At 36.5% G+C, this 27,574-nt stretch overlaps 1 protein-coding gene across 9 annotated transcripts; it reads right to left on the reverse strand.

The window, feature by feature from the left end:
* Positions 1 to 85: 85 nt before the first annotated feature.
* LOC105054599 (probable transcriptional regulator SLK2) lies at positions 86 to 27,574 on the reverse strand. 9 transcript variants are annotated; one of them, XM_029267447.2, is made up of 12 exons: positions 27,445 to 27,574; positions 27,065 to 27,104; positions 26,002 to 26,976; positions 25,784 to 25,891; positions 19,774 to 19,822; positions 16,550 to 16,764; positions 16,344 to 16,412; positions 11,355 to 11,455; positions 9,672 to 9,765; positions 9,510 to 9,579; positions 2,777 to 3,619; positions 86 to 632 (listed from the first exon to the last, which is right to left on the reverse strand). In XM_029267447.2, the coding sequence occupies exons 3-12, from the start codon at positions 26,716 to 26,718 to the stop codon at positions 568 to 570; spliced, it is 2,331 nt and encodes a 776-aa protein (XP_029123280.1). In that variant the 5' UTR covers positions 26,719 to 26,976; positions 27,065 to 27,104; positions 27,445 to 27,574; the 3' UTR covers positions 86 to 567. The 9 variants fall into 9 exon arrangements, with proteins under 9 accessions (XP_029123280.1, XP_029123278.1, XP_073102440.1 ...); XM_029267445.2 differs by having other exon boundaries at positions 25,757 to 25,891; XM_073246339.1 differs by having other exon boundaries at positions 25,757 to 25,891; positions 26,002 to 26,988.

Genomic DNA, 27,574 nt, shown 5'->3' on the forward strand with positions numbered 1-27,574 from the left:
TCCTCAACCACTACACCACCCTTAAGCTCACACACTCCGATGTAGCTCTTCCATTTGCACATTGTGTTTGCTGTTGCATGCGTTCTCCTCCTTGAGTGGCACTATGTCTTCCATTAATAAGAAATTTGATGATAAAATTACATAAAAAGATAGATACAAACAATGTCATTCTAAGTAGAAGCAACTACCTACATGGTGAATTCAACAGGTTTGAAGCAGGAATGCAGGGACCCTTTCAGCATCACTCTTTAGAAACATGAGATCCAACTACGATGTTTCCTCCTTCCTTGATACTTTCTACTTCCATTGCCATTTCCTAGCAGCTAATTTAGTGGCAGACTGTTAGCTAATTTAGTTGCAGACCATCATCCTCGATAGATGTACAATGCAAGATGCTTCACATCTTTGTAAAGGCATGCAACAACTTTGCAATCAATCTCCACTAGTACAAATTATTGCAAGTGGGCATCTTTCACCGTGATCCATACCTTCATACTTTGATTTCATCACCATTTAAAAAGATGAAACTTTTTTGATAATCTTCTGCAATGAAAAGTAAGTCCACATCTACCATTCCATTCTTCTATCTACCCAGCACTTCATGTTCAAGTTTTTCACTTGCTTAATATACCCTGCATGTTCCAATTAAAGTTAGCCTTTTTCTTTGATTCAGAGGCTGTTTAGGGGCTGGAGGAGGATCAAACAATGTTGACAATAGGGTACACAACATGAATGCATTCATTCCACTGAAAAAATCTGACAGAATTGATTTAATACTCAGAAAGCTTAAATATTAATGACAGCAAATTACAGGCATCTCATTTAAACTTCCGAGACCATTAAGTTTGATGCTTCAAATATGGTCTAAGATTAGCCAATATTAGTCTAGGCATCAGACTTGTAACTGAACTTAGTCTAGTGAAAATATAATTACAATTAACCATAGTCACCAATCACCATACTTGTAACCGAGTCAAAAACCCTGCTCTTGTTAGAATAGACCATTCTCTACTTACATAGGTAGATCAGCCATAAAAAGGCATATATCCTGCTAGCAACAAGATATATCACATTAGAAAACAGAAATTATCATGAAGAGATAGAGAAACTAGCATACAAGAAAAGGGTAAGAAGTGATAAAATACATAAATTGAAGAACTAAGAAAGCATTTCAACCACTCAAGAAAGTTAGTAAAGATAACATAAAAAGTGGTTCTAATAACGTATATATCCTCTGTCTGATCCATAAGCTCAAGATAGAGATCTTTGGAATGTAATCTAAATAAATAAATACATAAATATAGTCACTAACGCTAGGTAGAGCAGAGTAAAATATAAGGAAGAGCATGTTGAAGTAAATTAACTTTTTTATATATAGTTGTAAGTCGGCATAGACAATAAATAGCATCTTATTTACTGAAGGAAGCTAATAGCCACTAAAGTCAGGTAATACAGCGTAACCAATTATTTTTTTACAAAAAATCAAACTAACAAACACTTTGTCATAATTTGACATTAAAATCACTTATAAGGCAAAGCATCTTCAGTACTAAAGCCAGCTAGCACAGAGAAGCACAAAATCAAACTTTAAAAAATAAATTACAAATAACAAGGACAAGAATGGAAGGCTGATAATTCTAGTGATATTTTCAGTGCCTAAGACTCAAGCCAGGCACATCAATAATATAAGCTAGAAGCACAAAAATCAAACTTTAAAAAATAGATTACAAATAACAAGGACAAGAATGGAAGGCTGATAATTCTAGTGATATTTTCAGTGCCTAAGACCCAAGCCATGCACATCAATAATCTACTAAAGCACGCAAAGAGAGCAAGCATTATAACAGACAGACATTTCCCACTATGCTCCACTTGAGTCCCACAATCCTCCCAACCCTTGAGACTGATACTCCAATCCGAATACTTCACACGGTTGATCAAACTTACAAATACAAACCACCCAATACAAGGTGGTAAGGGTTCCAGCTAAAAAGAGAGGTGAGCGTCACATATCTAAGGTTAAAGATCTAGGGTCCCCAGATCTTTTGAGAGAGAGATGGAAGTTTCGAGATATAAAACAGTGCACGCTCAAAGATCTAGAGTGCAGGACGAGAGAGAGGAAAAGATGGTGTTTTGAGCATATAGAGGAGAAGAGGGTTAAGGTTTTGAGGACTATTTCTTTTTCCTTTTTTCTTTTGTTGGTGGGCTTTTTTTTTTTCTGTTGTTGTTGGTGGGGTGCTGTGATGAGGAGATTTTCAAGCATTCTAGGTGGTTCAAATTCATCAGTGAGAGAGAAAGGAAGGAATGGAAAGAACAAAGTAACATGGTTTTAGCTTATCGGCCACAAGTGGTTACAAAAGTACCGTTAACTAAAACCAACTAAATAGCCAACAAGGAAATTTTAATTATTTCACTAAATAAATGATCATTAACGGCAGCATCAATCAGTTTCAGTAACATCAAGTAATGAGCCGTGATAACAGTAAGATTTTTTCAAGGAAAATATGCACCTAGCAAGTTCTGAGAGGTAAATTTGCAATTACCCATGTCTCAACACATTTATGAAAACGGTCTATACGGAGCAAAGCTTTGAAAAAAGAACATTAAAATTGTTCTCAGAACAGTAATAGATTCGGTTTGAAATGGCTAAAAGCTCAAAACCACCAACTTAAATGACTTCAAATTTATCAGAGCTACTCTTTTAAGCTTACTAAATTGTCAACTTCACAAATATTTTCCCGTGTTTCATCCCATATTCTACATCACCAGGGCTCACCATTAAATATTCCAGTTTCTGCAAATTCTTGAGCAATTTGATCCAGCTCTGGCAAATCTATGCTTTGGGGCAAGTCTGGTCTTGAATTCTGGCTGTTGCCACTAATTGCTGGGTTGCGAGCAACAGAGTTGAAACTGTTACTCCTGCTCGGTAAGGGTCCCAAGGCATTGCTGGACATGTTGGCAGGGATATTCCCCAACTCTGTTCCATTCTTGACTGACCCAACATTCATCCTTGCCGGCAAAACTCCTGTGCCAGTGATGCCACTGCCAAAGCCTTCACCAGTTAGCATGTTACCATTTGCATTAGGGCCACCAACAGCCTGTTGCGGTGTTCCTCTGTTATTGAACACCTCTTGCAGCAACTGCTGAATTACATGTTGCTCCAAGTTCTGGTTCACCTGTGAAGGCTGCAGGTTATTCTGCTGATGCAAGGTACCACTCAATACATGCTGTTGATGTCCGCCTGCTAAACCATTAACAGACATGTTTGTCAGAAGTGAAGAAACAGAGCCTTGAAATTGCCCAGGCTTTGCATGGTTGGGGGCATTGATGGTACTTGATGCTTCCCGCAGAAATTCATTTTGGCTTGTGTTCACATGGTTCCTCAGTAAATTCTGATAGTTGTTCCCAGCCACGGAGCTCTGCGGGATGTTATTGTGAACTCGGCTCGCTGCAATTGCGTTGTTCATGTTGCTGCTTCTCCCAGGATGAATGCCAATGATTTTACTCAGGGAACTCTGATCAGCTGGCAGACCATGAGCAGTCATCGGTTGCTCTGGTTCCTGAATCTTTGGGTTTTGAAGCTTTGCAGCAACCTGTTGAGGATAATTCTTGAAGCTCTCTGCAAACAGAACTCCTCAATCATTAAAATTGAACTACTCTTGATTTCAGTGATTCAAGTATGAGAAAGAAAAAAGGCTAAAGTGCAGTTCACGAAAGCTGTGTAAAATTATATTGAAATGCCCAGGATTGGATCTGCTTTATGATTTAGAGAGTAAAAAATAAAAATAAAAATAAAAAAAACAGAACAAAAGTGAAAGAAAATAAAGATTTCACATGTAAAATGTGATATCCAGGCTCATTTCTGAGCATATATCATTATGTGCCAAACTGATATTGATAACTTTGGAATCCAGTAAACTGCAGAATTGCAGGTAATAACAAATTCCATATCAAGCATCAACAATAAGGAAATGCTTTGGCATCAAACAGTTGTATGAAGAATCTAAATACCAAATTATAAATTTGAGAAAAACTCCATTAACTGACAAGATCAGATCATGTAGACATCTTCTGTCTATAGAATCATTTAAGCATTTAAATATGACTCAATCTCTTTTATGGTCATGCAACTCTCTCTTTCCATGTCTGCACGAGAAACAAAAGAAGTGAACCAGTCCAAAATGGAAATGCATATATCAAGTGTCATATAAAATAGTTAAATTTTTTTAGGAGGATGGGCATCCACAGCCATCCATGCTTCATGTGCATCACGTATATCAAGTGGGTGAAATTGGAACATAGGGTTTGTACCTTAATATGTTCGATAATCAAAAAGCCACAGGAATATCAGATGTAGCTTTTCTACATACAACAAGCACTTTGTTCATATCTCAGACCTGCTAATGACTCACTAGATGGTTACAAAAAGATGAAGGGAACCAGCAAATACTAAAGTAAAGGCAATAGAAGAAAAGCTATCTATTCTCAATTTTTTAAAGCTTCATTTGGATTCGAGGTTAGAGTTTATAGTCGCCATCTCACATGGAAAGATATGTCTCTATATGTTAAAGTCCTCTGTAAAATAGAAAAGGAAGCAAAAGCAGGCACACTTATACAAGTATGAGAATATTAGCTACAATTACTTAACAAACAGTCAAAACCTAGCTTACTCAGATGCAAAGTGAGAGAACAAAAATTAATTAACATATACAGTGAATGATGGGAAAGGAAGGAAAGGTATACTCTCGGAGAGGTAAACTGCAAGAGAAGAGCTTCAAAGAAGTTTGTTAAGATCAATTTAGATTTTCCATTTCATAATCTGATATCTGTTTGGTACAGTTTTGTCATATGATTTTTTAAGGAATCAAAGAAGCCTTGAAATCATCATATTTTTTGAATCATTATGTTTCTTTCACTTGTAACCTGTTCGGTACTCCTCATGCTTTTTGTTTAGATAAGTAGCTCATATGAGAATTTGAGATTTGGCATGACATTAGGTGAGTCTGGATACCTGACTTCTGAGGCATGATGGATGTAACCAAGGTTCACAGCACTAGTTTCGCTACCTGTATGTACCATTCTGGTACAGTGTTAGAGCAGGTCAGTTTGTGGTACAAGCACTTGGTACACCCCCCATACCGAGAATCGGTTTGCTACTAGTATATTATGTTATGCCCTGTATGGGCAGCATAATCCAGTATGGCAAAACCACAAGATGTAACAAAATTAAGGTGAGACTTCAAGGAACCCTAATGGCCTTGCTATTTTCATCAAGCATGGCTAATGACTTCATTTTTCTTTAGCGATACTTGCTGATCAGTTGCCTCTGTTCATCAAAAAAGGAAGATGCCATCCATAAAAGTACATAAAATGAACTTTTAGGGTTAACTTTCTGATATACATTCTGAAGCGTTAATATTTTCAATGCTCTCTTATGTACTCATCAATGATACACTGTAAATCATGATCAATAATTCCCTTCAACTTTCCTCTTAAAGCCTAAAAAAGACCCTCACTGTTTTTTTGAGTCTGACAACCTGAAAATTCACATTATGAGGCTTTGCTCCCTCAGACTTGAACCCATCTAGACTTAATTGCTGAAGTCCCTTTTTGGGAATTTATCCCTACACTTGGTCCCTAAAGTCGATTTTAGAATTTATTTGCCATAACCACTTTCTAGAATATATTTATCCTAAAGATTGAAGGCAAAGAAGAAACAGTTATTCCTGCTTTACTCTTCAATACACCATCTTTTTTTTTTTTTGATGAAACTCTACAATACACCCCTAACATCATACTTCGCTACATCTTCTGTTGAAACAAAATGCTGTCCTTTTGCAAGTATCTAAAGGAAAAAACACAATACACATTTTTGGCATTCACTCTTTTAAGTTTCCCCTGCAGCATTTTCAGCTCCATAATAATTGGAAACTATCTTAATCTATTAGACTTGTGCAATATGATTCAAAAAGACAAAAAAATCCAAACATCTCTTGGCATTCTTGAGCTTCCATAACTGACCCCTCTGTCCCAATTATTCCTCAACTAATGAATCATAGTTAACCCAAAAGCCTGCCCACCTCATCTTGAAAGGCATACACCATCTATCAACATCAGGAGAAAGCATAGGTACAACTGCACAAGTAATACATACTTGCATGAAACCATGCACTCTTAAGCATGAAAAACAAACCATTTTCCATCAATTCAGTATCCGAGTCATAGACCCTACTCAACATGAAAAGCTTATCCCACCACCTCCATTAACCCTCGAGATCTCCCTCCTCTGCAGTCTAACCTGGTGATGGGGATCGTGACAGATTTTTAGTCTATATAAGGGGAGCAAGGAACCATCCAAGCCTTTGGATTTTTGAAAACCTGGCACCATGACAGGAGCTTTGTTTTTTATTTAAATTACATTTTCTGTTCTAGTCCATTAGTGACTAGTTTAGTCACATGCATTATTAAAGAGTCAAGAAGGGACTTTAGGAATTAAATAAGGGGCGGGATACTGTTCATGGCACTGTAATGTGAATGGTAATGCTACAGTAACATGATTTTTTTTAAGGCTTCTTTGCTTAGGGACTTCTTTGTGGACAATGTATACAGAATATTTCAGCAATGAAATCAAAGTTCTCTCTTTTCTCTGCAAATGAGGCATGAGATATGAGTGTGAGCCCCAAGGGAGTGATTCCCTAGTAGAATGGTGTGATATCAATTTGTTTTCTCTTCTAGTTCCTTCTCAAATATCTCTCCTTAAGGTGTTTCAGTTTTCTTTCTTTTCTTTTCCTCATTTCTGACATTCTGCAGCCTAAAGTAAACACTCTTCTACGCTTGTTACCATTCCCTTATAGCTATTCTTTACGACAATCAACCAACACCTATTTCAGTACTTGATCAATCTAAAACATAATTTGCATGGGTCCAATCAGATCTGCAATATCTGCAGACTTGTCAGCCCTCTATCTCTGGTTCTGGAAGACTTTGCAGTCAATCAGCAAATCTGAAACCTAGTCTTTGGAAGACTTAAGTTCCAACTATAACTGAAAAGGTCTCAGACCTTGGGCTGCCATACATGATTTTAAACCAAGAAACAGGAACAGATTGGATATGGATGGCAATAGCAGTGTATTCACCTAGGTGAATGAAGATCCATTGCTTTGCATCCTTCAAACAATTATGGTAAGTATTGATACTTTTGCTACAAGATCATATGCTTGATTTGTGAAAAGCTATTCTCTGAATCTGATTTCAGCAAGTGGTTTTTAAGTATCAATGTCAAGCATCTTGTTTGCAATAGAATAGGTTGTAGTTTGAGTCCTAAGCCTAACAGTTTCTATATTTTAATTTGAAATTGCCATTTAGTGTTGCATAGCATCATATTTTCAGATATTTACATCTATAGCATTTAAGTTTGCATAAGTTTGGATTGGGATTTATGATACTTATGTGGCATCAATTTTAGATTCCCTAGGATTGTCCAGAATCGCCCAGACTCTCAGCATCAGTAGGTGGACAACTGGCATGTGTGCTATATGTTGGACACAACAGCCTCCAAAAATCTAGGCACAGGGACACAGGATAAACAAAGCATACTCATGTGTGCATGTAATGTAGAACCATCTTTTGAAGTTTGTCCAAAAAAAAAAAGAAACTGAAAAGGGGAAGGAAAGAGATGAATGTTATCTAACAAAAAAAATAAAAGAATAAACCATGAATCTGCAAGTTATTTATGTTACTCTTTCCATGGGTACATTTAATGTTACTTAACGTGCCTTGCAGTATTTAATTGATAACTGTGATGCCTTTAGATCAAAAATACAATAATACTTTACACTTAGAATATCCAACATTTGAAACTAAGTTTCCCCTGCATGACACTTCAAAAAAAAAAAAGGTCTAGCATCAACACCTTCTGCTAATGTGATGCAGCGATTATTGGAGATCAACTACTTAAGGTTAAGGAAGGGTGCAATGGCTGTGAAAATGAGTTCCCAAAGCAACAGATTGCTATTCATACCCATGCCATTGTGAGGGGTGTGTGTCAATGGAGGCATCTTAGAACCTCATCCTGCTGCAATGAATATGCATGAAATAGTTCGCAACCATATCTTCATCCAACAACCACAATTTGTCGCTGTTCGATTTTTTAGTTTTTTTGAATGGTGTGTTCAGATTACTTTTTGATTGATAATAAGAGGTCAGTTACTTTCCATACCACTGTAGTATGAACAGTATATGCTATAGTATGCTGGAATTTCTTTTCTTAATGATGAAATAAAGAGACCTTTTGGCCAAGGTTCGGCCCTCTACTTCTCTTCATTTCTGCTTATTTTTCTCATCTCCCTTAATCTTCTTCTTTATCATAAATTTGCTGTTTATCTCTACTTCTTTTCTGTGAATTGATCATATTGCTGCCTTATTCATTATAGTTTATTTCACATACCACACCATGGTGAATATTTATTGTTTTAAAACATCAGGTATTATACCATCTTAAAACCATTAACATATGACACAAATAGTCCACGAATTATTCAAAATATACTATTAACTTATAATTTGAACTTTATATCAAAACTCAGAACTGTTTAAAATATTTTGTAATACTAATTCTATCTCAATTAACAACAATTTAAACAAATTCTTTTTCCATGGTAGAAGTAATCAATGGATTTTGACTTGGGCCAAAATCTTGTTTTAGCCAAACCATTTCAATCCTAGTCCAATTTGAATCTTGATCTCCATTTAACCTCATAAAGAAAGAAAGTATTTCATAATTTTTTAGCTTACTTTGCCAAATTTAAATCAGATTGATTTACAAAACCCTATAGCAATCAGATACCATTTTTGAGGGGGCAACAAATTGGAACCTAAAAGGCAGACCAAACTAAGCATTATAAATTCCAAAACTTCTATGATAGGATGCTTTTAATTGTTTGTTAATTTGATTTATGGAATCAAAACTACACTTTCTCCAATCATAAATTCACGCAAGCATGGGGTGTTGAGGCCATAGATTCTATCTCCTACCACCAGAAAGCAGAAACTCTTCCATCTTATATTATATACCAGAAAATAACTAGAATGTCTTTCATAAGATCTAGTACCTGGAAACCACTAGTACCAGAAAATTCTTCCATTTTTAAGATCTAGTAATTTTCAAAAGCGTCCAGAGAACAGAAAGAATTGTAACATTTAAAAAATGTGACAGCTAAAAGCCTAAAATCCTATCTCATAAGCCTATGGTTTATGTCAATGTTCTAGAATTTTGACGCATACTGGTAGGATATAGTATTGCCATCCACGGCTCACCAGCAAAATTAAAAGTTTGAAGAGATGTCCTCCATGACGTTTTATCTTATGTCACAAACTATAAATTACAGTTAAACAAGCAATCTTCATCCAATATATTGGACAGTTGAAATAGCACTGGCAACACCTTACATGACATAAAGCTAAGAAAACAATCCTAAACTTCTTTATTTCTGAACTTGTAAGGATCATACCTAAGGGTCCAATCTTGTGCTCCTGGCTAAAATCGATCAGGTCTTTCATGCTATTTACCACCTCAGACATCTGTAGAAAGTGGACATACATAAGATAAGTGAATATTGGACCATAATCTCTTCCAGATAATGAAACAAACTACCGAACTACATGATAACTACCTGCAAGTATCGCACATATTTTTTTGAAAATCCTAAATCATTTAAGGATGGTAATTCCAGCTTTTTTGCCACCTGACAGGTTGTTTGAACAAGTCTACAAAAAGAATGGAGAGGAAGCTCATAAATGCAACTCAAAATAATCATCACCCATCACTGCAAATGAGAATATGTATATATATTTTGTGAGAAAAGAAAACATAAAATAATACAATAACTACAATGAGGAACTCCTCATGGAAACAACACTCATCTGTTAATATAATATACTGAATGAACACAAGTTCCATATGTAATGAAAAAGTGTTAAAGAGGCAATAATACATATTTTGCTGGTACGTTTCTTGCATGGAGTAACCAATTCTTCATTTAAATATCTCTTATTGTTGAAAATATTGACCAATTGCAAGAAGTTTTCCATATTTTTATTTTTGACTGTCACCTAAGACAACATCCTTAACCACTCTTACCAAACACAACTTAAGCTCCTCTAGTTTTATAACATTCTTAATATTGTTTATAATTTGTAGGCATGTGGTTGTCACATAACACTACAAAATAATGTGCTCTCTCTAGGTGTTTATAATACTTCATCCTATATTCAAATGGTACATATTCTTAGACATGTGATTTAACAAATTGTAAGCATCAAAACTATCAAAATAATGCCACAAGTATACTTGGTACTTATTAGGCTGAACTCGTATTGCATAGATACTCTTCCACCCTTAGAAGCAAGGTGTGGGAGCAGAAATGAGGTTAGGTGGAGATAACAATAAACACTAATCGAAAACATAGCTAAGTGGCAGATAGATGCAGCAGCATGATTCAAGGATAAGCTTGATACCATATTTTAGTAATCCATGCTTCTGAAGTTTTGCCTACCTAAAGAATTGATTTAGTGAAGCAAATAAGACTCTTAACTCTCAAGCATTGTTTTTCAGGACTTGGGAGGATGCATTCTAGATATTATATTTATATGGAATCCTAAGACCTAACATTTTCATCACAAGGTTGAGCTTCAATCATGTCCCTACACATTAGCATCCTACTAAAAAAAAAAAAAAAAATTAACACTCGTGGAGCAAGTCCACTTCTATTATGGCTGTTATTTGGCACAAGTAAAATGAAGAACTTTTTTTTCAATAACGACTAACGACTCTAAAGGACGCATAGATGCATAATTGGATTATGACAACAGTGGCCATCATAGAATTATTAAGGTAACTTTCTGGATTAATTCACAATAGTTTATTGGGAAGACTACTAGACTATGCAAACATAGGGAGAAGAAAAAAAATCCAATAATTTAACAGTCTGAGGTGCCAAACAGACATTTTCATCTATTAATTTCTGTCAAATAATTAGAAAATTCAAATTTCACCTGATTTAAGCAAAGTTTTGTAATTTCAAAAAAAAGATAATATGAAGACAAAAATGAAGAGAGCAAAAATTATATTTTTGCAACTTATTTGCCATGTGAGTATGTAATGTAGCCCAATCGCATTTTATAAACTGGCTAATGTAAACCAAGATAGCAGTCGTTAGGTCACTGAACTACAGATGTTCAAATAGGAAATTGTTTTGCATGGTTCCCATTTTAAGCGTGATTGTCAACATCTGCATCTATGCAGAACTGATTTTTGTTTTAAAGACATGGCGCATGCCATCAGTATGTTCACTTACATGTTGCATGTGGCTTGGAAATCTTGGTGTAAGACTCCAGCAGAACCATTGTCAGCTACAGCAGTTTGATACTTGTGTGCAGCATGCAACAACTGGCTTACCTGGAAAAATAAAAATGGGTTGCTCAGCTCCAGAAAATGTATAGGAACAATAAATTTCAAGCAATTATGTAACTTCCTTCAGAAATAAATCTACTATAATATGCACAATTGAAAGCAATGGTAAAACATGTCATGCAAGGCAGCTTGGAAAGAATGTAGTTGGAAATTCAAAACTCACAGCTGATTTAGAATGCCAAATAACAAGAGCAAAGTTACACACAAAGTTGGGTATAGATTATTAAATTATGAGGATGCTACAAGATCACTGTTTCATCCCCATCAATATTAGCTGAAATTAACAATAATATTGGTGGTAAGCAACAATTGGGCTAATAAATAAGTCAGACCAACTATGGAATAAAAACTAGGTAAACCTTCAGACACAATGGCCAAATATAAGAAACATTCCAATAAGCAGCTGAGGGGATGGACAAAACCAAACATTTAAAACCAATTTAAATGTGCAGATGATTACTAGAAATTGAATGCAAAGAAGATCAAAAATTCATCAACATTTACAGCCATATCCTGATCCATACTTGTATATTCAGACAAGCTTGCCTTCATCCACCCACCCGCTGTTGGACTGGACTCTTGCATTCAAGCATTAGAAGCATCAACACCTAGCTGGTTTTTAGTTATAGTTAAGACTTGAGACAAAGGTTTTGATTGTTTATTTACCACTATGGCATCCAATATCATTTATATTTTTCTGGAGTCACAATAGCATTGAATGTCATTTATATATTACTGGTGTCATATATTTCTAATATTGTTAGACTGCAGCAGCAGAGACCAACCAGGAACTACATCAACTGGGCTAGCCTCCACACATCCTGGTCCGACTAGAACTAGTTGAAATACAAACAGATTAGCTGGTTACTAAATAAGTTATATATGGTCATTTAGTCCCTTGTTTGAAATCCAATTTGCCTAATAGTCTATAAAGCAATGTAGAACGTCTCAGTACTAAGCCCCATACCAGTGCCACCTTATCACTGTATCGGTACACCTGATATGGTGGCCAGTTCAGCATACCAGGAGTCAGTATCCCTTCCATATCAGGTACAAGGTTTTGGCAGGGAAGGAACTGGTTAAGCCATACAGTCTTGTTATTCCCATCGGCCGCGTGCACCTCATTATATGGCAACAAACATTAGGCAAGGTACAATGAACTTTTTATTCATGAAGTGTTATTGGCCAAATTATGATATGACGTACCTTGCTATGAAGTGATACCGTCCTATGCATAAGGATGAATAAATGGCAATTTAAATGCCTAATAGAAAAGCCATATCGTGTGATACTTTAATCTTCTATGATATCTTTTTCCTCCAGTTTCTTCCTTCTTATTCCTCTAGTTCTTATGAATTTATTTGTGAATCATATTTGTATAGGCATTTTTATCCTTCCTGTAGGCTTTCTTCCTTTAGACAATTTCCATCTGAATCTGTCTCGATTATGATCCCACTTGATCTCCATCCAACCCATAAATCTCAGGTTTTCCATATTCAGAGAAATTCCCTTTATGGCCCATAAATTAAAATCTCTCCTATTATTCAAAAGAGAGGAATATGTTGGAAAGGTTCCAACTGTCAAATTGTCATCCATATGGCCCTTAGCTTTTCATTAAAACAATAATGTATAGTTCCATCAAGGTTTTCCTTATTGGCCAATACTATACTATATCGGACACACCATACTATACTATACTAGTACCGAACCAATATGCTATACCATACTGACACTTGGTACACCAAACTGTACGGTACCGAACCATGTACCAATACTGTAATAGGATAGTACCAGTATGGGATCTAGTACTAAGAGGGGGAACCTTACTTTCCATCATAAAAGGGGAATTATGTAATTGGAAGATCCACACCACTCTGATTTCGATTCCACTTTTTTTCTCTAATCTCATGGTTCTCATCTCTCCCATCTTCCAACTTTTCAAAAATTTAACAATAATTTCAAATTTTATTTTGATGACACTTCTAATTTAAATCCCAAGACATTTCTAATTTAAATCTTGTTGATTTAAACTCTACCGTAACACCAAAAAAATAAAAAAATCTTTGTACCAATTCCCTCTCCCCCGCCCCCCACCCCACCCCAACAACAAACCAACCCCCTCTCACATAGATTCTCCTCCGCCCACATATCTCTGTCATCTACCCCTCATCCCTAGCTCCCACCACTCACCCAATTGATCTCTCTCCCAACCACCCAAAAGACCTCTTCCTCTCATCTTCCCTTCTCTCTCCCTCCTCTTCCCTCCCCAAACAACCCTCAATACATCCCCCATCCCATTCTATATGGTGCCACATCATTTCATCATTCTAATTCTACCAATCCTGATCCCAGACTTCCTTCTTGAAACCATATTGTTTTCATTTTTAAATAATTAGTTCAATTTAACTTTTATTAATATTTTATATTTTTCAAACCTTTATATTATTTTAATATTTTATTTTATATTTCCAATCTTTTATTTTACATTGTAGCCTTAGTTTATTTGTTCCTCCTTTTTTTTATATTTTATATTTTTATTTAGAAATTTAAATTTAACTCTTCTCGATTTCTGAGTCTTGTTTTCTATTTGCAGTTTGCTATTCAGACCTTATTATCCTTTTCAATTTTTTCTTTCCTTTTTTTGTATTCTATGTTTTTGTTTATTTTTTAATAATCTTTACAATACTTATTTCATTTATCAATGGAACTACTTTCTGTTTGTATTTATATTTTATATATTTTATTTTAGCATTCATTTTGTGTATCATTTTTCCAATTTATTTTATTTACTTGTTTATTTAATGTTTATATTGTTTATTGTTATTTTTTAACTTATTTCAATTTTCCATTTGGTCTATTTCAATTATTCTCATTTGATCTATTTATGGCTTTACCCAGATATGCTCAAATAAGAGGACAGGCTTTGGCACATCAACAAAGTTTGCTCTATGATGACCTATGTGTCACAAGTTTGAAATACAGAAACTAACACTCCGGACTCAAAGTTAAGGCTATGTACATCCAATCCCCAGACCTACAATGGGCAGGAGCCTTGTGCATTAGAACAGTCTTTTTATACTAAACAAGACTTCGTCCCACATCGGCGACATAAATTATTTTCCTCCATTCTGCTTGTTTCAAGTCATATTCTAAAGGATGTTGAGATAAAAAATATCAAATGTTTTTCAGGCATTCCATGATCAGTATAACATAAATTTCTATTTTTAATATATTTATTTTCAGAGATTTTCTTTTACAATTTTCAAAACTACATGAAGGCCAATATAACAATAACAAGGTCCATAGTTCACCAAACCATCCCGAATCGAGCGGTTCAGGACATTCCAAGCCATACCGACGACAAACTGAGACAATTTGACCGGACAATCAAAACATCGGACAAGGAAGAGGAAAAGAGAGGACGATGCCATCGAAAACCGACGGTAGTCCGCCGAGACCACCAAAGGGCCACGGAGATCTCCGCGGCTCGATGTTGCCTAATAGGACATTTAATCGAGAGAGAGAGAGGGGAGGAGTGACAGTACAGAAGGGAGGCGCAACCGACAGAGAAGCCGACGGAAGGTGCCAGATAGCCGCAGTGGCCACCAGATAGTGGAAAATGCACGGACGGAGCCACGACTATGGAATAGGAGTGATCACCCCTGTTCATACTTCATCATATAAAAACAACGATGAATAGTAAAGCTAGTAATAGATTTGCCGATTTCACTTAAAAATGACGATGAATAGTGAAGCTAGTAATGGATTTACCAGCTTCACTTAAGTGAAGTCGGCAAAACTCATTGCTGGCTTCAATATTTCAAAAATTTTTAAAACAAAGGAAGAAACAGTAAAGCCGGCAATGGGGTGAAGCTGGCACAACCATTGTCAACTTTACTATAGGGGTTTGCTAACTTCACTGTGGTTGAAATTTTTTTAAAAAAATCCCATGAAACAGGGACAATCGTCCCTATTTCATGCCCGTGGCGCCGCAACCCACGATATCGCCATCTAATGGTAACAGCAACCAGCCGAAGGCCTTCCAGCAACTTCTCCACCGACTTTTCCTCCCTCTTTTTTTTTTCCTCCCCCTTCTCTCTCTCTCTAGATCGAGATTTGGCGAAGGAAGTGAAGACCTTGCGGCCCTTCGAGCGTGCCCATGACCCATCTGTGGCCACCGTCGGCATCTCCTCCGACCACCCTCTCCCTCCCTCCCCCATCTTCCTCCCCTCTTTCTCTTTATTTCTCCTTTCTGGTTCCTTTCTTCTCTTCTGTGTTAGTTCGCACCCTAATCTAATCCGGTACGGACCCATGCCGACTCGTTCCACCAACCAACCGGTACAGATCCTGATTCTTGTTCCGCGATCCTTGACAAGGTCCTAATGTGATGAACACAAGTGCCTGAGGTGAGGTCAAAGAACCTCTATACATAAACATTTCCTTAATAACTTTTAAGGCAAAACTTTGGTTGGGAAGATAAGTGGAATAATGCCCTTGTTTAATCGACATTAACCCTCCAAACACTCTTTAGCAAAGCACAACGCATTTAACAGGATATCTAATGCTACTTTTTTCAAATTTGACCTAGGACAAACTATTCTACACGATAAAGTGGATAGTTTGCTAAAGATTAAACTGGGTTAGGAGTTACCCATTTACTCTAGGCTAACTTACACATGTTACTCTAGAAGGGCCAAATATTCATCAAATACCAACAAAACATGATATAAAATCTTATTAAGTTTATAGTGTAACTTGTCTTGAAATAAATGACACAATGGACATGCTATAACTTGCTTTTTGTCATAATACTAATGATAAGTAAAAAGTGCATGCATTTGGACATACATGGGCATACAAGTAAATCATGTACCTGAGGTGCTAACACCCTTCGAGGGAGAAACTCATTGTGGTGTCGTATACAAAACTCCCAAGACAAAATCTGAAACATAGACAGAATAACAGAGTCACTGAGATAAGCTAGATGCACATTACAACATCCACGTTGGAAAACAGAACTGCAAAATATAAGCCCATAGGCAACTTTCCAATGCCATGGGGAACATATTAATTGCATACTTTTAATTCTGCTGTGAATATGATTCGGAGTTGTCCCTCATGAACAACACGTAAATGTTCATAAACACCCTCTTGAGCAACCTTTGCATAGTCCAAAACCATTATTCCTGAAGGCAACTGGCGTTCATGGGGCATGCTGAGAAATAGTAGCTCATCAATAACCCCACTATCAATTTTAATATGAGAAAGCCTTGGAAGTATTTCAAAAGTTGCCTCTGTCAAACCCCACAAAAAAAATTAAAAAAGAAAATATATCAGGCACAAGCAATAAAATACATCCATTTAAAGGAAAAAGAAACTAGAAATTAAAATAATAAGTGAGGATAAAGATCAAATCATGACCTAAACACCTATTTCACTATTTGTAAATACAACTTCACAATCAGATAATTATATGAAATAGAACACAATTTAGAGCAGCCATTTTCAAATCTACTGAAAGCAAGAATGTTGGTGAGTTTATCTACAGTAAGAAAGCATCAAAGACAATATTTTTAAAAAAAAAATTGAATGTGCATATTTGTATATTTACTACAACGTCCGTTGGTAATTTAGAGTTGTAAGCAATGTTTTAAGTCTCAATATTGGACCACATACCAGTAGTAAATTACAACAAAATGCAGTATGATCTGATTTATACAGTCAAGATTATCAAATTGCCTAGGTCCTAAGCGTTGACTCCTTTAAAGGCCTAGACAGAATTCCTATGCAGCCAAGCAGGCACCCGAGCAAAATTATTCCTAAAAAATTAATAATAGCCATCATAGCTCATACAGAGTGCATCAAAGTACATCATAGTAATAAATGGTAAGGCTGTCAACTGCTTAAGCTATGGAATAAAAACAATCTTGGATTTAATTTTTGCTTAACGGTTTTTCTGTTAAAGCTTCTTAAAAGCGGAACATGTTTGAATATCAATTAGTGTACCAGGGAACACTTTATAATTGGACACAACTATTTCGATGAATCAATAAACAAGGCACTCAACCTGAGCCAACCTCAAGATGCCAACTTCCCATTTAGGGACTTGAGGTGACCACCTTGCCTAAGGCCTGGAAGGCAGTTTGGTTAGCTAAACACCTACATGGGACTGCCTAGGCGCCTAGGCAGCAGCCTCTAACAACCCTAAGTACAGAATCCCCTCATACCAACCACCACATGGTTCAATCTTGGAACAGGGGAACCAAATGGTACATGCCAGTGGGTGGTAGTGGTTTTTTTTTTTTTTCCTTTAATTTCTTTCTTTTGGAATGGGAGGGAGGGAATGCACAAGCCCCACACTGCTACTAACCTATCGGGTTAAAGAAATCCATGCAGTATGATACGGTACTTAAAATGCTAGTGGTAAGTGTCAACAAAAAACTATCTATATAAAGGAACTCTGAAGTCTAGATTAGAGAATGAAAAGTGTAAAACTGGCCACAGAGATGCACTAATCTAGTACTATGAGAAACAGAAAACTAGTGGTTGAACACATTTCATTACGGCTAACTAATGATAGGGAAATGAACAAAAGGAAGAAACAGATAGATTCCATAATTTATAATATAAAGTTGTTAAATGAGAACTACATATATTTTCACAAGGATCCAAAGGCAGAAGACAATAATTTCTAACATCAGATAAGAGATTGTTCTTAGAAACAGATCATGGTTTGAACATTGAAGTTTCAAATGAAATGCCTCCTAGTGATATCTAAGAATTTCTTCTATGGACCAGAACCCATGTCATACTGAAACACATGCCTAAGTGTTGGTGGCAGATGTTTAACTGACAATAAAGGGTCCAGGTAACATTAGGTCAAATCTTATAATATTTCTTAACCCCTCAAAGATCCTAAACTCCTTTCCTATACGAGCCTTCTAAACCCCTCTTTCTCTATCTCCTTATCGCACTTCGAATTCCTCACTCTATCTCCTAAAGCTCTCTTTCCCAGCACCAGAATGAGCAAGCAAGCGAGAGAGAGAGAGGGGTATCCTTCTACATATGTGAAAGTACCACAATATAAGAGGATTGGTGCATTTAAGTTTGGCTTCTCCTCCCCCCATACCCTTCTCCTTTTGTTTATTTTACTTACGAGTTCCTTTTATGTCAGTTTGGTATGCAAGTTAATAAGAAATGCACGTGCCCATATTGTTTGCAATACAAATTTTATCCCATCATTGAAATCATGAAATTTCAGGGGTCATTTCTTGGTGCAATGGCAAAAGGATTGGGCTCAAGTGCAGTGGCATGGGTTCGAGTCCAGGGGCACCCATTTTGTGCCAACAAGAATGCCAAAGGTTATGCAAATCCCAGTTTGCCCCTACCAGGACCCCAAATTGCCGGGACCATAATTAGGTAATAGCCATCATTTTAGTGAACTGTTCGACTTCCTAGAAGTTAGGTATGAAATTTATTTTATCCCCTTTTCCTTCTATGGTAATCAGCTACTTTGCCTTTGATCTGAAAGCAAATGATCACACATTTTATTAATACATATGTTCTATTTACTATATTCCATTATTTATATTTTTTAAAAGGTGAATTAAACTAGAACTCAGAAGGACTTTTGACAAATTAACTTTAAGAATCACTCCGACACCATAAAATTATCTGTCAGTGTATCATATCATAACTTCTGCAATATGTACTTGCAAAACCATAGGACTGATAATTAATAATTACTGTTTCTTAACCCACATAGAAGTGATTTTGATCAAGTGATTTCTGGAAAGAGCTGATTAAAAGTAAAGTGAGGACAAAAAACTCCCTTAGATGAAAAAAATTCACAGATATCAAAAGATATTTCCATTTTAAAACCAATAATTTGGGTAGGGAGCAATGGTAAGTAAGATTCATAAACCACAATCTGAAACAACCTGATGAAAGTTAGTTGTTGATCATGAAATTTCCAATTATATTCCCTTTTATCTGAACCTCTTGTGACAATATTGGACGCAAACTTCAGTTTGCTTTGAGAAAACAATGCTAACTTCACATTTGCGAAGACAGGAGTTTCACTATAAGCAAGCAATGGTACCATTTAACTTCTGAAAACAACATGTCATACCGCTGCATAATAAAGTCACTAAAAGGAAACAAGCAACAGCAGCCATGCAAAAGCCAGGTATACACATATAGAGTTGGAACAATTTCCATAATCACCAAGATGATGAAAATTCCTTTGTTAAGGTAAAATAAGTATCCTGCTAACAGAGTTTAAAATTAGTGAATCTACTAACCAAATCCTTTTCCTGATCTAGAACCACAGATGCTGCATTGCCATGCGCCCTGCAATAAGTAAATAAAATAGATTGATATATCAATATACATGGAATAATGATAGCCCTATGCATTTAAACCTCAGAACATGATATTGCTCCATATTGAAACTTTATTTACAAACAAGGACAATGATATAGTTGAAATCCAAGATCATCAGAATGGTGATGACAATGGTGGAAATTCAAGATTCAAGTTCTATGGTGACAGTGATCTAAATAGTATGGTGAAGGTATCCTAATTTTGAGTAAAATGAACATCAAAATTATAAGATTGGAGTAATTTTATGTGTTAGTAGAAAAGTAAATGATCTTATTTCAAGCAGGAATTTTCTTCAAGAGTCTTATTTAGGTCTGCTTTAGATCAGGCAAGCTCTAGGAACCTTAACATATCAGCGCAATTGTGCTAATGATATTTACAGTTGAAGAAGGATAGCAGAATTTTTTTCCTTGATCGGCTTCAATTTGCAAAAAGGTAAAGCCCAAGGTCATGAGTCTTGCTAGTGGTCTAACTGTCTAAGGCTTTATGCAAAAAGCTTGAATGTCCTCTTAATTTTTGACATCTACTTCAGCCAGCTGGCTGCTTGAATGATATCCACTACAAAACCCTAATTTCCAATCAGAATTCCATCAATGATGTAGGAAGCTACTTCACAAGCAAAGTAAGATATAATTGCAGAAATTATGTAGCAAAACAGCACGGAACAAATAAAGGAAAAGATAGGAGTCAAATAATATGGACTATATGTCTTTTCCCAGTATCGAGGACAGAGGTCCAGGGCTATGAGTAATAAATAGAACACATGAAAAACTTCAAGGGGCAAAGCAGCATAGCAGGAAAGAGAAAATAAGAAATGCGCTGAATGGTATGCAGTGTTTGTTATCAAAGGATTGAGGATAAAGGTCTAGGCCTCCGTGATATAATTGGAGGTCATGACAAATTCAAAAGTTTAAGTCTTGCTGCTGCAACAGACATCACAGCTACGACGTTCAGAGGTGAGAGTGAATCAGATCACAGAGAAGGGAATAGGAAGAAACTGACAGAGGGGTAAACAGGAATGTTTATGGTGAACTTTGCACAATAATTTTGCTTCTATAGAGAGTTTAAGAAGGAAGTGAGGGTGGCCTGGGCTGCTATGAGATCCAGCTTTCAGATCAGCAACTGCAGACAATAGGGAAGAATAAACAGAATAAGAGGCATAACCAGAATTTGGGGAGAGGAGGAAACACAGTTGACAAGAGTTTGTTTCTAAAGAAGTCCAAGCTTTTGCCAACAAAACTTCAAAAAAAAAAAAGTCTCATTGACATTTTCAAAAGAAGCTATAATAATGTTTTTTGGGAGAATAAAGAACTTAAAAATGATTATGATGCAATTTAAATTATGTTTCTTATCAAGCATCAAAACATGGGTAGAACTAGTCCCATACATGGGCAATAAGACAGTACAGGAGAGGAGATCTTCTGTGCATGCACGCGCGCACGCGTGTGTGTTTGCATTGTATTAGCACATATGCTACGAAATCAGCCAAACCAGCTGCTAAACACCTATTTTGGACCAAATCATGGTTTATCAGACTCATGTTGTTTGAGCATGGTACCACCAAATACCATCCAGGATGGCTCTTTACTTTTCTAGCTTGTTCCCCACCATTTCAAGGGGGGTACAAGCCGAGGGAAAGCCAGGAGCTGCTCAAATCCATTTTCCATGGGATTCAGAAAAAGTCCATCACCTTTTTAGGCTAGAACAAGATTCAAGCTAGGTAAATCACATCACTGGCCTCTTTTTTAATCTCTTCACAAATCTAAGAACAAATTAGTGTTTAATTGAAAAATCATAGCAGTTTGCTTTGTTGGAGGGTTTAATGGCATTTGATCATTGGATTCATGCCCTGGAGCATGAACCTAGGTCAAAACCAAGGAAAATTGGAGCATCAAAATGACCTCTAATCTATGGTATGTATAAAAGAAAGAATAAATCTCTGTGTACCATTGGATTCCAAGAGTGTTTTCAAATAGTTTATACGGAAAATGAATTTACTTCCACAATCCCAAAACAAGGAGGAATCCATATTGGACACAGTCCCCTATTGCCTTCTCCTACACCTTTTTCTACCCAAACTACCCTGTTGGAACTTATTACCTCAAACACTAGCATTGTCATGCTCAAACCACTCACTGCCTGAAAGCATGTTCAACCCCTTCCTCCTTGCCCTCTTCGGCCACAAAGTTATGACCTGCCTTGTCTTGACTCTTGATTGATGCTGTTGCCACCTCAACCACATTATTGAATCCACCCACTACCCTCTGGTTCACATGATGGGTAAAGATGAAAGTTTGCATGGAGATCTATAGATAAGATCATAACTAATCACAACTAACCTGGAAGCAGGCCCATGAGGAGGACTTTTTTCTAAATATTGGACCAGCGGAGATCCAAACTGAACACTCCAATATCATGTACATTGGATGTGTCTATGCCTTAAAATACCTCCATGGCCATGTACTGAATGTGATCAACATCTCCCATTAACCTCTTAACCATATTCCAATATTAAAGCCTCCTGGTATGGAACTGGTTGTCCTCTTTTTCTTAAATGAGGAACAAGGAAGCAATTGGGGTCTCACTTGTCCAACTAAATAAAAATCTTAATTATTTAGATAGTTATTAATGTGTAAACAAAATAAATTAATTCTAAAGTTTAAAAAATCCTTGATTGCCTCACATATTCATTATAGATAAATTATTAGCACCCTTACTTTGCCAAATTTAAGCAACTAGTTTCTACCACTTTCTGTACAGAATTTAGATCTAAAAATTGTCGATTATCTAATTTTAATTCAGAGTGGTTTTTCAAAAGTCAATCCCTCTAGAACTGCAAATCTGAATCTGTATAAGACAGGATTCAATTTTATGTTAGTCTTCCTCTCCATATGCATTTGCATGGTAAATGCATGGTATCTTTACTAGTTTTAGCACACATTCTAGATGTATCTTCAAGTCCAAGTTATGTGATATAATGTCATCTACATGGAAGACAAAATATTGGTACAAAAACCATGAATAGTGCATTTACATCAATATTCTTTCGATACAACTTTTAAAACATAACATTAAGATAAAAAAACATAAGTAAAAGGCAACAACAATGATTTCAGAAGACAAAATAAGCTGGAGCGGGGGCATTTAGCAACTTTGTCATGTGCAATTCGATGCAAACCATTCACATCCATGGTTTGATATGAATATTTTTAATGGTGCTTATAACTGTATGGTTTCCTTGTCAGAAACTGTATTATGTATCATGTCCCAGTTTTCAGAAGATAAAATGAGCTAGGGGCATGCCAACCTTGTCGTGTGCAATTTGTTGCCACACCATTCACATCCTTGGTTCGATACTAAATATTTTTACTGTTGCTTGCTATAACTGTATAGTTTCCTTACATTGGCGGATACAAGTGGAGAAATATGAGGTCAATTGACCCCATAAGAAAAATCACACACACACACAATTCACACACACACAATTGACCCCACACCAAAAAAAAAAAAAGACCCCACACACAAAAAAAAATTGACCCCATAAAAAAAATTGCCCGCCCGCCCGCACACGAGCGCGCACACACACATATATATATAATAGTAAGAAAAGCCATATTGACAGTGAAAAAGTCAAAATTGATCTTACTAATTTTATAAATTGCCTCGTAACTCATAAAATTTTGAAGAAATAAATGATAGAAAAAGACCACATCAAAAGAGTAATTATGACCTGCATTCTCTCTCTTTAATGACCCACATGTCCTATCTCTTTCTTTCTCTCTCTCTCTCTCACCACTTTGACCTTTCTCCCTCCCTCTCTTCTTCTTTCTCTTTCTTTATTAATTACTTTTTCATCTTTTAATCTCCCACCCCAACTCTATCTGTCTACCTCTTATATTTAAAGTCCACATCAATTTATTTTTTTATACACTAAAAGAACCGCATCAAAAGATAAAAAGAGTAATTATGACCTACATTCTCTCTCTTTAATGATTCATATATCCTATCTCTCTCTCCTTCTCTTATGCCACTTTGACCTCTCTCCCCCTTTCCCCATTTTTTTTTTATTTATTATTTTTCTATTTATCTTTTAATGCTCCACCCTAATCCCATGATCCCCATCCACCTCGTAAAATCCTACATCAATTTATTTTTTTATATCTTAATCAATCCAAATGCAACAGAAAACTATATGTTATTCTTGTCTCTCTTCTCAACCTGAACTACGTATGCCTCTTTTAGCTTCTTTTTTTTAATATTCTTTTAGTTTTTTCGGTCTCCTCCTTTTTTCACTCATATCAAATATATATGATTAGAATAATTTTTGGTTAGCCATCATAATTTTAATATTTAATAATATCTAGGATTTTACTATGGTGCTCTTTTATAATATTTTATTATAAAGGATATTTAAGATATTACACATTAGCCTTTTTTATATATTTTATTATTTTTATATAATTTTTTTCTTCTTTCTTCTTCCATAACTCATTTATTTCTTTTATTATATTCACCCCATAAAATAAAATTTCTGGATCCACAACTGTTTCCTTACATCAGAAATTGTATTATATATCATGTCTCAGTTTTTCACTATGTACTCTCCACAATTAGATCAACATGCATTATGAAGCATGTAAAATGGAGAGCTTGAAAAGTTAAAAACACTATTAAAAAGGTCAAAGCTATTAACATATCAATATAAGGCCTCATCAGCATATTTATGCAAAGGAAATTAAAAAAAAAAAATCAAAGTTCAAATATAAAAATAACGACATATTTGGTCTGTGAAAATATAAAAATAATGAATTGCTGCAGAAAGAAGAAAAAGTTTTTGCATTTTCATAAACAACATTTAATATAGAAAATTATTTCTCTGCTCCTCCTTGCAAGAGTAACCACCTAGAATCATTTTACCACTTATGAAGATGTTTTTGTCTAATAGAAACAATGGAGGAATCACTCAAACAAAAGAGACATGGGAGAGGTCGTGAGGGGAAAAGATCCTCCCATGTCTCCATAGCCTTCCTCACCTTTTGTTTCTTAGCTCCCCACACCATATCTACTTTCACCCTATCACCCTAAGATAACACCTCATGATCCTTTCTTTCTCTTTTGGCTGCAAAACTCCTGTCTTCATTGCTTAACTCTTGCAGCTTCTTCTGTCAAAGTCTAACCATGATTCTCTCTAATCTGCCACAATGCATGACATCTCTCTCATCCATTGGATAACCAGGATCTCACCCCTTCCCCACTCTGCCCCAGCTTCACTGATCCACAAAACAAAAAAGGGAACATTAATGCTAGAGCTGCTTCTTTACTCTAGTATTAATAGGAAGGTAAGTTGCACAGCAGGACCATGTACTTAGTATATTATACATTCTAGATTCCAGAAGGGCCATGCTCCTGGCCCCACCTGCCCTCTTCCTCCCAAACCAAGCTCCGCCTAATTCAACCCCCCAAATAGAAGAATAACATAAAGAACATAGTTAGAATTTAAAGAACCATGTTATAGAAGATTATATGTTCCAAACAAGGGACCAGAGGGCTCCAAGAAGTTGGCCACATCAACCATCCCCACCAGTTGCCATATTCTTAAAGCTCGAAAATCCAGTTCACTCTACTGAAGGCAGATATCAGTCTAAAAATGCAGAAATAGAGGCGAAGAATCTTTTATGAATGATGCTATCCTCAGAACAAACCATAGACACAACTTGCATTATCATTATTCTAAATACAGCATTCGGAAGAGCACGAATATCAGCATATGTATGCATGTTCATGTGATTGATGGATTCAGCTACAATTTGGATACAGAATACATCAGGTGCAACAAGAACTCTATGAATATGCATTAAGGCAGTAAAAAAGGAATACAGAAAACAATATTAGTGAGACACTAACCATACTAGCTTGTGGGAAAACACCTACGTCATGGTTGCTTTTTATATTATCATACAACGACAAACACCATCTCTTCTTAGCTCGTGGTGCAAAATACTCCATCACAAATTTCTTCCAATAATGTATGGAATTATCCTGCAGTGAAGCAAGTACCGTTAGACAAGCTGGCTATGAGAAAACAGCATTAGAAACATCATCCAAACAAACATGTCAGATTAGCAGTGCATATGAAACAATCAACTCACAGCTGGTCGATTACGCTTATGATACATGTATTGCATGAGACGGCGAGCACATATCCCTCCATCCGTGGGGCATTTTGCAAGGGTAACTGGCTGCATTGTCTGCTGCTGCTGATGTTGTCTCACCTGATGTTGTTGTTGGTGGGCTGTCTGGGCTTGCTGTATCTGTGGAAAGGATTGCAGCAATTGCTGCTGCTGAGCTTGACGCTGTGCTAACCTCTGCTGTTGTATCATAGCCTGTAATTCTGGATTCTGATGCCCCTGCAGCTGCAATGGCTCATGCGTCTGCATACGCTTCTGGATTACCGGCTGCTGATAATTACTCCCGTGCCTCATATCAAGGCGTGGTTTCTTCTGGGCATTCAATGAATCACCCACCTCCTGAGCTGTCGGCTGAGACATTGCACTGGACACCACTTGATTCTGCACCTGGTCATGGTGCGGACTCTGCTGCACAATGGAGGAACCATCCATCATAGAGGAACCTGATATGTTGTTTGATGTGAAGGACATAGGTGAGGCAGGTAGCCTAATGTAGGACTCAGTGTTGATGCTGGCGCTCCTCTGTAGCTGAGGCTTGCCAGAGAGTGCCGAGCTGGCATCCGTAACCAGCGAGCTTGCACCGACACTGGGCCCAGAGGAGTTTGCAGCACTGTTGAGAACCCCATGGTTCATGTCTCCAGAGGCCAGACCGAGACCAGATCGCCCGGTCCCTGACATGGAGTTCACTGGGGCTAGACTCCGGCAATCGCCTTGAGATAATATTCCAGAGGCCGAGGAAGACTGAGACTAGCCTCCACCCCCAGCGATCCGTGACAGGACCACTGAGGGGGTGGCTCCCAACTGGGGGCTAAAATCCAGATAGCTATCAAGAACCAGCGTTACCCTGGAAAAAGATACAAAAACCAACCCTCCGCTGAAAGAATTCAAGCCCTAATCTTGGCGCATTCAATAAAAATCAAGTCTTTCCTCTGCCAACTGCACCAAAAACTAAGGTGAAATAAAAAACGAACCAAATTAAGCAAATGAAACAGTACCCTTAAATTTCTATCGAGAAAGATCGAACCTTAATCGCCTCAAAAGCCTCTAATTCCAACCAGCAGAAGCTGAAACGAGGCAAAATAACAAAAAATATATATATAAATATATATGATTAAATTCCATACAGCAATAACCCAAAAAATGAAAGGAAAAACCCTAATTTCCTTCCAATTCAATTTTTTTTATATAAAAAAACATTGAAACCAATTCCGAAAATCGACAGAAATTTCAAGAAACAGAAAGAAAAACTCATCTTCAATTCCAAGAACTCACAGAAAGATGCAAATTACCGTTCAAATAATAAAAAAGATCGCAATTTTTGCTACTTGATCAAAAACAGAGAAAATTATCTGAAAAAAATACCACACAAATCTATTGTATCAAAGAAGTAATTTCTCTACTTACCCTTCAAGTTCGAGCCGGAATTCTTGCAGCAAAAGATGAAGAATTGCGGAGACGTCGCGCCGGTTCTTTCGCTTTTCTCGCCCCTTTTCTTGAGGCTAGCTTCGTTCGACGAGCTGCCGTTATATAGCCG

The sequence above is a fragment of the Elaeis guineensis genome, chromosome 12 (assembly GCF_000442705.2).
Source record: "Elaeis guineensis isolate ETL-2024a chromosome 12, EG11, whole genome shotgun sequence".
NCBI lineage: Eukaryota > Viridiplantae > Streptophyta > Magnoliopsida > Arecales > Arecaceae > Elaeis > Elaeis guineensis.